The following is a 12,629-nucleotide window of genomic DNA, read 5'->3' on the forward strand; positions in this document are numbered from 1 at the left end:
CAAGGTCACAATGAATCAAACACATGTACATATGTAGATTCCTGTGAATTGCATTTGACAGTATTTTGGCTTAGAATTTGAGTAACAGAATTTAACTATTTAAAAAAATCATGACTTAACTACGTGCTTTGTACATGGTCCGAATTATATACCTTAAATGTATATCAAGGTATCCATATCCCCTCCCATGACAGCCAACCCTATGACAAATATTAACAATGTCCAAGTCTTCAGCAGTACATTTCCATAGCTATCCTGCAAACTTTTGAAAGTACGATTTATCACTTAAAACAACACTGTCACACAAAAAATAGCTTTTATTGACATCTCATACAAAAAGCAAGGGTATTGTCAACATTGTATGCTGAATCTTAGTTGCAGCTTTTTTTAAACCTACATGGAAACTGGTCTTTCTAAGCCAAGTTTCATGTACACATGGTAAATTCATAACAAAAACTTGTCCTGGTAAACCCATTCAAATCCACTAATTACTTCAAATTTTAAAATCTTAGCTCAAGAATTAGGAATATGAATTACAAGAACACACTTTTTTTTTAAGTTGGGAAGAAAAAATATCTTTGAACATCATTATTTTTTTTTTGATATAAATAACTGAATGAGAAAATAAAAACCTTCATCAAAAGCTACTTTTTGTGAAAGCATTTTATCAAAAAGCTTTGAAAATTCAGAAAATCAAAACATACTTTTTAAAACAAAATGTTACCAAGTACTAAGTCCTTCTTGTGATAACACTATCATATCTTTTGAATTTAAAAAATTATATTTCAATAGAACAGAATAAAAAAATAAATTTTATAATTTGCTACTTGACTGAGATGAATGTTGAAAACATGCAGAGAAACCATATACACTAAAGCAACACTACATCTGACACTATAATGGTAAAATTTACTACAAAATCATTCTAATTAAATGCGTATATCAATAAGAAGTGTTGTGATGAGGTATGCAAACATTGTACAAGGATAGAGACTTCATGAACAGAAAAACAGCTGTGAGCAGCAGTTACAACATCCCAGCAAGTTTTATATTAAATTCAATTTTCATACAAACTAGCCAAAATTTACTTCGAAATCTGTTGTTGTTTTTAACTTGGCTGACAATAAGAAACACTGAAAACCCACATAAACATGTAGCTCATACGTAAAATACAAACTTTTGAAAATGAAGAGGAAATATAGTATGGAGTACATTCAAAATATTTTCCACGAAAACAATACAGAGAATGTACATGTATGAAACACTAATTACCTGTATGTATCTACATATCTGAGGTAAACAGGAATGTTATTGTAGATTTCTTAACATAAAAAAGGGATCAAGATCAAAATGTAGATAAATACAACTGCTATATACAGTAATCTTTTAGCTGCATTTCATGATTTGCTAGTTTCACTTTAGGTTAAAACCATGATGAATATACTCCTGCAATTACATTTAATACAATGGAACTTAAAACTGAATGAAAACAGATCTAGTGAAAATGACCATGACAGAATTCAAAGTTGTACATAGTATATTTTTAATTAAGCTTTGAAATTAACAAGTGGCCCAAGGGCCATGATGGTCACCTGAGTTAAAATGTCCCGACTCTTTCACTGTACAGTTCATTCAAAATAGACATTCGAGAGTAAAGAACCATAACTCTGGTGACCTACTAACACCCCCCCCCCCCAAAAAAAACCCCAAACAAACTAATAACAAAACTGCACATAAACACAACATATATAGTGCTCTAATCAATTAAAGTTTTTCAGAGACATTATAATGTAAGGACTACTTTCATGAATTCTAGCTGCACACAACCTGTAATAAAACTGTCAGTGAACAGTAACTGTTCAACTAGGGCATGGTCTACTTAAGTTTCCAAAAGATGTGCATTGAATCTTGAAGCAAAAATCTATGTAAGCCTAGCATAAAATCATCTGAATTGAAACAACAACACAAAAATGTTCCAAAAATAACCAATCATGAAATTTAGATCTACCATTGAAAGAACACCCCTTTTAACAAACCTTCAAAACGGCTTCCTTCTGTAAAATGTAATTTGCTTTGCTGTGCATGAATTTGATATCAATTCGTTTATTTTGGGTCTTGGTAAAAGAATATCATTACATTCAATGCAAAATAAAAGTATTCTTCAAACCCTCGTACATGATGAGATTTACTAGATTCAAAATGGTGGTCTTGGCATATACCCTACCACATCCCTAAAAAATTGACAAAATAATGGACGGATATCTTTTTTGATGTTTACTGCATCAAAATTGAAAAAAAAAAAATACAATCCAGATAATAAGCACTGACAAACAATTGTATTTTTAGAAGGCAATCCCTTGTTGACACAACAGATTAACCTACAATACCTGAGTTATCAACTCATGATGAAGGGACATTTATAGTGAATTTTTAACTGCTGGGTGGGACAGAGTTGTCTAGAAATACAATTATGTATTGTGAAGATAAGAAAAGCCTAAACTATTCAAAGATATAACAAGAAAAATGACAAGATATAAATACTACATAAACACTTAATGAATACAATAGTACATGTGTATTTACATTGAATGGATTTTTCCTCTGACAGCAACTCTGTTGTAAAGTCGAGTCAATAATGCGTAAAGCACAATGCCGGACCACAATCTGCATGGGCCTCATGTCGACTGCCGAAACATTGAAAATGACAGGTATTGATTTTCCTTGTTTGACATTTTGAAAAAAAAGATAAATATAAATAAAGCTAAAAGTAAATCTCCTAACCATGTTTTACAGTGAATTATCGCACAAACCCAAAAGAAAAAAATCTTTCCACCAATCTAAAAATCAAGTGATATGTCTTTGCTGTTCTCCAAGTGTTTTTACTTTAAGCAAAATGGTTGTAAATGCATATATCCTATAACTAAAGACATGTTCTACAGTCACCACTTCATTTGGTTTTGATGGTACGATGAAGTGTGCTTTTGTTGTCATTATTGGTTAGAGATGCAACCGTCGCCAGCATTGTAGGAAAATATGCATGATGCATTTCTTACAATACAAATGTTCTCCCTTATGTGATGATATGAAGTGGCAATTCTTGGTGAAAAACAACTTATCATGGGACACAAATTTGTGGCCTAATAATACAGTGCGATATGGTTTTGATTGTGATGTCATAATCAAGCAACAAGATGCAGCGAAAAGCAATTTCTGAGTTTGATATCAAAACTATGCATCTTACATGTGAGATATCATAACAATATCAGCCACAAATGTAAAAATAACTAATATCTAGATATCATTTCTAGAATTTCATTGGGATTTGAAGTACAGTTGGAACACAATGAGATCTACTATATAACACCTTTTGGGTCTTACAAGATTTAATCACGTCCGACTGCATTTCACATCCCAATGAAGTTGTTATAATGAATCCAAACACACCGATTTGAAATTCTAAACAAACACACCATCATTTATATAAGATTCACCATGTAAATCGAGGTAAGTGATTGATCTGTTGATGACAATTTTTTCCGTGTAAAGATGGCATATTTAAGTAAATTTTCTTGGTGGAAAAAAAAAATCCAATCTCCCAGAACTTTTATTTTCCAATAAAATCTTCAATCTGAAGGGTTACTCTTTTAAAAATGATTCAAACAACACAACAATTATTTCTATTCTACTACAATGATTTGTCTGTCAGCTCTTTTTCAAGAGTGACAACAAGGGGGATATTTGGAGACTTGATTTTCACCAGTGGCTTCCCTTGGATGTCTATGATAACTGTACATTCCTTTTAAATGCACTTTGATTCAAAATACCCTTTCAACTTCAATAACTTATATACTTACAACATACTTTTAACATCACTTACTGATGTACAGTACCTACATGTAAGTAAAGTCTACTGCTAGAAATTTTGATTTTATGTCTATAAGTAAACCAAAGCCACAGGTATTCAAAAATAATGATTGTATCTATAAAAAAAAAGTTTTTGCAATCTTCAAAGCTTTGCCCCCATTATACAAGTATCAAAAAGTTCTAACTTACATGTAGTTAACAAAATTGTTTAAATATTAGTAAACAGTGGGTTACTTTCACCTCCCAGTTTGGGTGATGAGTCTAATTGCACAGTGCATATTAGTACTATAAAAAGGTTCACATCAATTATATTTCAATTTTGGCAAACACAATGAAAACATCATATTATGCAAAAATCTCAACAAAAAAAAAATAAAAAATAATAAAAATCAAGAAAACAAAGAGAGAGAAATTTTCACTTTTGATTGAATTCAAACATTTATCCCATATCAGAGCTACTACAGTATAATCATGGGATTAACTTTCAAACATCAAACATATATATATATATATATATATATATATATATATATATATATATAATTTCATAGGATAATTATTAATTATCAGCTCCAAAGGAACCTTGTCAACATTAGATAATTAACAACAATTCTTATATATGTACAGGCTTCCCAGGCCCACAACACATGTCATTCAATTGACAGCTTGTCCATATATCACTTACTAAATATACATGTCCAAAGTCTGGACAATTGTCGAGTTGATATGTAAAGCTGTGAATAGAACAATATGTAAATATATAACAACAAATCACCAGGATTTCAGTTGTGTAAATAAACTTTGTGACAGTCAAATGTCCCCATTCATCATCTTGATGAAAGTCTGCAGGTTCATGACATCGGGCTCTCTAGATCTAATGTGTCAAACAGCTGGTGCATCTCCTGTACCTCCATGTTGAGTTTCATCTTCTTCATTAGCTGTTTGTGCCACATGGAACAGTGACGGCACTCTGGCATAGCACCAAACAATTCTTGAATACGCTTAATGGGGTCTACGCCTTGTACTGAAATTGTGAAAAAAAAATCATATATAGAATAGGCTTGAATTATTAGTATCAGTATCCTATCACATTTAAGGTTGAATGTTACAGAACAGCCAGCAAAATCATGAGATGCTGATAATTTGAGCTCTACATTTGACTATTTTTATTCCCCTTCATCAAACATCAATTCTTTGACCATGTATTGTCACTCGAAGTGGTTCATGTACAGCCACTGGAAGTGGTTCATGTACAGCCACTGGAAGTGGTTCATGTACAGCCACTGGAAGTGGTTCATGTACAGCCACTGGAAGTGGTTCATGTACAGCCACTGGAAGTGGTTCATGTACAGCCACTAGAAGTGGTTCATGTACAGCCACTCAAATTGGTCAGTAGATCTACATGGAAGTCAAAATGTACAAGAAATTTCAGTTACCAATAACAAGGAAAATTTACAACATATCATATATCTGGTAATTCTAGATGTTGGCCAAAGAAGGCAGATGAGGAAAATTCAAAATAAAAACACCAACATTTCTCTTTATTATGCTTGTTTAATGAAATTGCATAAAAAATTAATGCACTAAGATTTCAAAATTTAAACAAATCATTTGAGAAAAATCTGTTAAATATTCCCAACACCAAAATTATCCAATATACATTATATCTTAATTGATATTTAACGACTTGTGATCTAAACTTTTGTGTGCATGTAGCAACATCAATACTTTATGATTGGCAATTCAGAGAATTAGTGTCCTCTTACAATCTTTATAGCATTTTTTATGGCAATGCAAGTGAAGGGTAGTGTGATATCTAGGCCAGTGATTTTCAAGATGCCACATTGTTTATATTCAATAACTAGTTAAACTTAATAATGTTGGGGTTTTTACAAAATCTTTTGTTAAGGTATATTTTTCTGTCATTTGAAAAAAAAATTTAAATTCCATTCATCACCAATACTATTGCAATTAGACATTGTACATGTCCTTAAATTTTTTCAATATTATTCCATCTACCATGCTCTGGCCTAGATCTCGCACTACCCTTCACACTGCACAAAACAAATTGTTTATGAAATAATCCAGCAAGTAAAAATATACACCACATGCAAAATGCAAAGTATGAGTTTAGGTAAAACTAGTTTCGAAATGGGTATTGTTCGCCCCAAGTCTGTTCGCTATAAGACTTGTTCTCTCTATAACTCATTCGTCCTAATAACTGTTTGTGACAGTTTGTCCCATCATAATTATTATGTTCTAAACATCTATGTGGATTTTTAAGCAATTTCTTATTTTTCAAAAATTCTTATTTTGTATTCATTTTCGCTAGCCAAGGATTTGTGCAGTCTGCAGTAACTAGAACCTAGTAGGACTAATACCCCCCCCCCCTTCCCCAGGGCATATTGGATGGTGGCAAATAGTGAGTTTGTGCTCATTGAAGAATAAACACATCCTTTTGACTTGAAGATTGTTGAGAGCAATTGATGGAAATGCAAGACTATATATTCTGCAGTATTGTGTTACTCAGGATATTGAAAATATGTTTAAAATAATTTGTGAATACACGTTGTAATATTACAAAGATAACTACTATTCGGCGTACATGAGCTAGAAAACAACTCATCTTTTTATTAACAAAATCATCCACAGACAGATGGGCAGATACACAGCCAAATGGACTGATCTTTTTATTGAGATTCAGTAAAAATGACAGGAGCACAACTTTATTATATACATAATATATACACAAAGTTTGATTTAAATCTGTTCATTAGTTATTAGAATATACTCCGGAAACTGACAACACTCCCTCAAAATAAAAGAAAAATATCCATAACTTCCTCGAATACTAAAATATCTCAATCAAAATAGCAGGTGCACAACTTCATTATTCATATAAGATATACATAAAATTTTAATAAAATCTGTTCATTGATGAAACCTTGAAATAATGTGAATATAGACACTTACCAAATAACTGCGCCTGGAAAATCTGAATCATCTTCTGTCTCAGTGATTCAAGAGTGCCAGGGTCTCTCAAGTTCAATAAATCTGTAAAATAGCAGTAATGAAATTCAACTAGCCGTAATAAAAAAAGATGCACTGAAAAACAAGTTCCAATTCACTGTGTAAAGATTTGTCAGTTACAGTGTACATTATCAATAGCTGCAGGAGGTAAATTTATTTCAAATTTGTATGTAATATGGTTCATCTGAATTTCATCAAGATTCATAATTTCTCTCTTTTTCTCAATAAGAGGCCCACAGGCCTTATCGATCACCTGAGTATTAGTTAAAAGTATCACTCATACCAAGGGCTATGAAATCTAAAAAAAAATTCCTGTTCTGAATATCTAAGCTAAATTCAAATCAACAATATAAAAAAAATGTGCTCTTAAAACTTAAATGCCCCGAAAGTGTCTATACTGATGATAGACTCTACATAATATGTTATATGTAACATTAATACAATATGACTAATTTGGACCCACCCTAGAGTCAAAACCCTAGGTTGTAAAATTCAAAATTTTTGTACATCCTTTTTTGCTTTTTCTAAATGTGCATTTAGTTTTTATACTGTATTAGAAAACTTTAACAAGTCTTTCAAATGGTAAAGACAATAATCACTACAATAATTTTGGCTCCACCCTGGAACCAAAACCTTTACCCCCTGGGATCATGAATTTTACAATTTTGGTAAAGGATTACCAACATATATTCCATTTAAATATCTATTTAGTTTAAATCCAGCATCAATAGCATCAAAGAAGATATCATTGATATGTTTTATACATATACACTTTAATACATAGTTTGGCCTTGCCCTGGAGTCAGAACCACTACCCAGGGGATCATGAAATTTACAATTTTGGTAGAGGCCTCCCTGCTCTACATTACTATGCATTTAGTTTTTCTTACAGATGTGCAATTGTAGAGATTTTTGAAAATTGGTCAATGTTTGGCATTTTTGCCCCATCCTTGAGGTCCCTGGGGTGCAGGAGGCCTGAAATTTACAATTTATGTTCCTATCGTCCAAAAGATGCTTCATACCAAATTTGAAAAGAATTGAAATGGTAGTTATCAAGAAGTTAAAAATGTTCAATAGTTAACACACTTAATCACTGACAATTTTGGCCCAACCCTTGATATGAAAACCCCTACCCCTGGTATCATCAAATTTACAATACCTACTCTTCCTAAATATCCATTAATATCAATAGCACTAAAAATGTATTTAAATGTTTTACACATAAACACTATACTAGTATATCAAGTTTGACCCTGCCCTGGAGTCAGAACCTCAACCCCTGGGATCATGAAATTTACAATTTTGGTAGAGGCCTTCCTGCTCTACATCAATATGCATCTAAATTTTTCTTAAAGATGTGCAGTTGTAGAGAAGAAGAATTTTGAAAATCAGTCAATTTTTGGCAGGTTTTGCCTTGCCCCTTACAGCAAGTGCAGGAGTCCTGAAATTTACAATTTATGTTCCTCTTTTCCCAAAGATGCTTCATACCAAATTTGAAAAGAATTGGAATGGTACATGTAGTTATCAAGAAAAAGTTAAAATTGTTCAATTGTTAACAAATGGCAGATGACAATGGACACTGACCAATTGCAATAAAATAAGAAAAGTTTGTAAAACATCTATGACCCCTAAGGTGCAAAACTGAAAAGGGTTATACACATGTATCATTTGATTGATAGTACATGTAGTGCCAAAACAATTCAAGATATTGAGCGGACAATATCTTCCTATTTCCAGAGTAAATTGAAACAATTCAAGATATTGAGCGGACAATATCTTCCTATTTCCAGAGTAAATTGACCTTTGACCATGTGACCTCAACATCAATAGGGGTCATCTACTCCTTAGGATGTACCAGCTAGTGTACCAAGTTTGGTGTCTGTCAAGGAAAGGGTTCTCATATCGAGTGGAGAGTATCTTCCTTTGTTCAGTTTGACCCTTGAACTTTGACCAGTTGACCTAAAAATCAATAGGGGTCATCTACTCCTTAGGATGTACCAGTGTACCAAGTTGAATGTCTGTTAAGGAAAGGACTTTCACCTGCTAATCAATAGGGGTCCTCTTCTAACAATAACCAATCTACACATGAAATATCATTACAATCAAGTGAATGGTTCTCAAAATATTGAGTGAACATGTGGTCTACTGACCGACTGACATACTGACAGGTGTAAAGCAATATGCCCCTCTTTTTTGAAGGGTGGCATAAATATGGAATTAATAGAATTCATTTCATTTAACTAGAGTGCAATTTGAAAATTCCACTGATAGGACAAGATTCAGTCTAGGATGAGGCTTTTCCTGTAGTGGAATTCTCATAGTCCACATGAGTTTAATAATGAAGGATCATTAGATGATCCCATGCCCTATTTACTATCTGACCTTGAAAGGGGGCATGGGTCCTTATTTTAACAAATTTGCATCCCCTTTAGGATGTTTTATTGAGTTTGGTTGAAATTGACCATGTTGTTCTGGAGAGGTCATGTGAAAAGTAAACAGATGACAGACAACAGCAATAATTTGATAAGAAATCTCACTTCAGCTTTCGGTTCTAGTGACCTTAAACATGTACAACTGTCACATCAAAAGGTTACTTGAACTTGTAGATCAGTGAGCAGAAATGATAGGATTTTTAAATAATTCCATTTGATTTAAAAAAAACACTATATATTTGATACCTGTACTCAAAAAGGTGATAATGGAGAGAAAGGTCTCTTCCATAGGTGTCATGTTGAGCTGATTGAGCTGTTCACCGCACTGGAGGAGACGGAGCTTGAAGAAGTACAATGGGTTGTTTGGGGAGATTGTCCAGTTCCAGAAATATTGGAACCTCTTTTGGTCTTTGTCGTAGTAATTGTTGGCAGACAAAATCATGGTAACATGAAAGCTGTTCAGGATACACAACTCAGCAGCATCCTCACTGTTGATGTTCTCAAATCCTAAACATGATAAATACTGCTAAGTTTTACCTCCATTATAATCACATCTCCTACCCTTATATTTGAAATAATTCTATTTTGTAAGAGACAGAAATACAAAGCTGGATTATGAAGAAAATGATTCTGCTTACCTGGGATGGTTCTCACAAAGTTCATGAAAGCAGTGATGTTTCTGACAACTCTTTGCTGTACATGACTCCAGTGGCTTTCTTCTTTTCCAAATGCAGGCCACTGACTCTACAAAAATTGTATTTCATAAATCATAACAATTTGGATGCTCCTTGAAATGCATCTAACTACTTTGTGATGAATGACTCACAAAATGATCAATAAGTGTTGAAATATTGTTGAAATGAAGGTTTCTTTTTCATATTTAAGGTATGTTGAGTGATGTTGACCTTTACAAAATGACCTTGAGTGACCTTTGTCTGAAAGCCATTTCCCTATTACTTATTTGTGTGATATATAATGCATACCTGTTCAAAAACTTTTTCTTTATAAGGTATATGTCCTGAGTGACCTGACCTTTCCAAAATGACCTTGGTCCAAAGCCCCTATCTCAGGAAATATTTGTGATCAATTATGATCAATTTCTAATGAAAGGTTTAGGAGATGGAAACTTTTATATAAAAAAACAAACCCTGTTGAAATAAGGAACTTTTATGTTCTGAGTGACCTTGACCTTTCCCAAAATGACCTTGAAAGACCTTGGTCCAAAAGTCCTTGTCTCAAGGAACATTTGAGATCAATCATATCAATTTCTAATGAAAGGTTTAGGAGATATGAGCTCGGACGAATGGACAGACGGAGAGACATGACAGTGACTATATGCTCCTCAGAAATTTTTCGGGGAGCATAAAAATATTCATGACCAGCACATGACACATAGATTGCCAGTTCTACATTGTTCTTGCTACTTACCTTGAGGATTTTGTCATGGGAATTCTTTTTGCCTTCATCACAGGATGCCACATATTTGGAATACCCAGACATGACGTGACTGGTGAAGGCCATCATTTCCTCTGTTGGTGGGCCCTGGGCTATTAGCCTTTGTGGCTCATTCCAGTAGGTCTGCGATTTCATCATGCTGTAATTCTCACACTGGAAGTCTTTCTCATTTCGAGAGTAAAAACCACTATTTCCTACGTTTCCATAGTGAAGTCCAACGTTGCAGCTTTTACGCTTCTGGCCACAATTATTTGAGTAGAAGGCATCACTGGAGTCATCACTACTGTCATGGTAGCTGTGGGGCGAGGATTCAGGACTAGAGTAATAGTCAAGTCCACTGCCTCTGTAGTGCTGCAGAGTCTTCAAGATGAGATTTTTGTCAAAGTCGGTTCTCGATATAAATCCATCTGTACTGCAGTCCTCTGCGTGATTCTGTAGGTTACCATCACAATTCATGAACATCTGATTGATTTTCATCTGACCTTTCATGTCAAGATAGGGCAAGCCTTTGGTGTGACTTTCCCCCATCATGCCACTAGCAGGAGGGCCCTGGGCATATGTGTTCTGGGAATATGGTGGCACAGGGTTGAACCCATTGTTGGTGGGAGAAGGGGGATAACCTGGACTGGCTGCCTGTGGGGAATTAGCATGGTACTGGTTGGCATCAGAAGGAGAGTTCTGATATTGGCATTGGGAATATGGTGATTGCTGTTGATACTGAGGGGAAGGAGGCATGCACTGGGGGGAATGGGGTCCATAAGAATGTTCAGGAGAAGTCTGGCTGTAATGATTTGGGGATCCACTACCATATTGATAGACGGGACTTGGATAGTTAACTGTGTTAGTACAAATTGTATGGGCTGGTGATGTATCAACGTTAAGCTGATTGTAGCTATCACTTTGAAGCATTTGGTTGTTGAAATCATTTATCTGTTGTTTGAACTGCTTTGGTGAAGGAATGGGAAAATTGGGCACAGAAGACTGTGTATTGACCATGCAAGCCTGATGTTGCAATGCAGAGTTTGATGTAAAGTTTTGATTAGGATCTGGAATACTCTGCATACTATTACAATTTTTCTTATGTTCCATTGGGTTCTGCTCTTGAGAAAGGTAAGCCAAAATATCATCCATGTCATCCTCTTCATAGACTACATTATTGCTTTGAACAGGAGGATTTTGGACAGGCATGGTGTTGTTAATAGAACAGACGGTCTGAGCAGTTGTAACACTTGTTACCATTTGCTGCTGGGCAACAGACTGTGCAATTTCTTGATGCCAATTGATGTGTGGATTCCTCTGAGACCAGTCCATGTTGTGTGGACATGAAGATGACCAGCTCTCTGTGTGTGGAACAGAGAAGGATTGAACATTGCTAGTGTATGTTGGCTTTGGCAAAGTTACATTTGCAGTGGAGCTGTTCAGAGATGTAGCAGACTGGTTTGTAACATCACAGTTTGAGGGCTCAGCCTTCACCTTGGATAGATCGAACATGTCATTGGCGTGGTGTCTAGTGGGGGAAGATCCTGGAGAGAAGTTGATGGTGGGGGATGGTACTGGTGAAATGGAGGGAGATTCTGAGGCATCTGCAACATTTGCAGAATTGTTGATTTCTGCTATTTCAGCTTTCTTGGGACGACCCATCTTAATGGCTAAAAGGAAATAAAAAATACAATCTTGAACATATGATATTAAATTTTCATTTGTATACAAATGTACAAGGGAATTAGTCTACATAAGCCTCAATTCTAAATTATCTTTAAAAAAACCAAGGATTCAGCTTTTAATATTTCTGATCTTGTAAAAACTTTGATCATAATACTGCACAGTAATTCTGCTTTACTATCTAGC

At 34.4% G+C, this 12,629-nt stretch overlaps 1 protein-coding gene across 2 annotated transcripts in view; it reads right to left on the reverse strand.

Moving 5' to 3' along the window:
* Window positions 1-302: 302 nt before the first annotated feature.
* The window catches only part of LOC125649530 (uncharacterized), a 57,156-nt gene continuing 44,829 nt past the window's right edge, over window positions 303-12,629 (reverse strand). For both annotated transcript variants that reach the window (XM_048877105.2, XM_048877109.2), the window contains 5 exons: window positions 10,755-12,430; window positions 9,965-10,070; window positions 9,573-9,833; window positions 6,838-6,918; window positions 303-4,888 (listed from right to left, as the gene is read on the reverse strand). In XM_048877105.2, coding sequence (XP_048733062.2) covers window positions 4,716-4,888; window positions 6,838-6,918; window positions 9,573-9,833; window positions 9,965-10,070; window positions 10,755-12,430 — 2,297 coding nt within the window. In that variant the 3' untranslated portion in view covers window positions 303-4,715. The remainder of the gene's footprint in view (window positions 4,889-6,837; window positions 6,919-9,572; window positions 9,834-9,964; window positions 10,071-10,754; window positions 12,431-12,629) is intronic.

Source organism: Ostrea edulis, chromosome 5 (assembly GCF_947568905.1).
Source record: "Ostrea edulis chromosome 5, xbOstEdul1.1, whole genome shotgun sequence".
NCBI classification, from domain to species: Eukaryota; Metazoa; Mollusca; class Bivalvia; order Ostreida; family Ostreidae; genus Ostrea; species Ostrea edulis.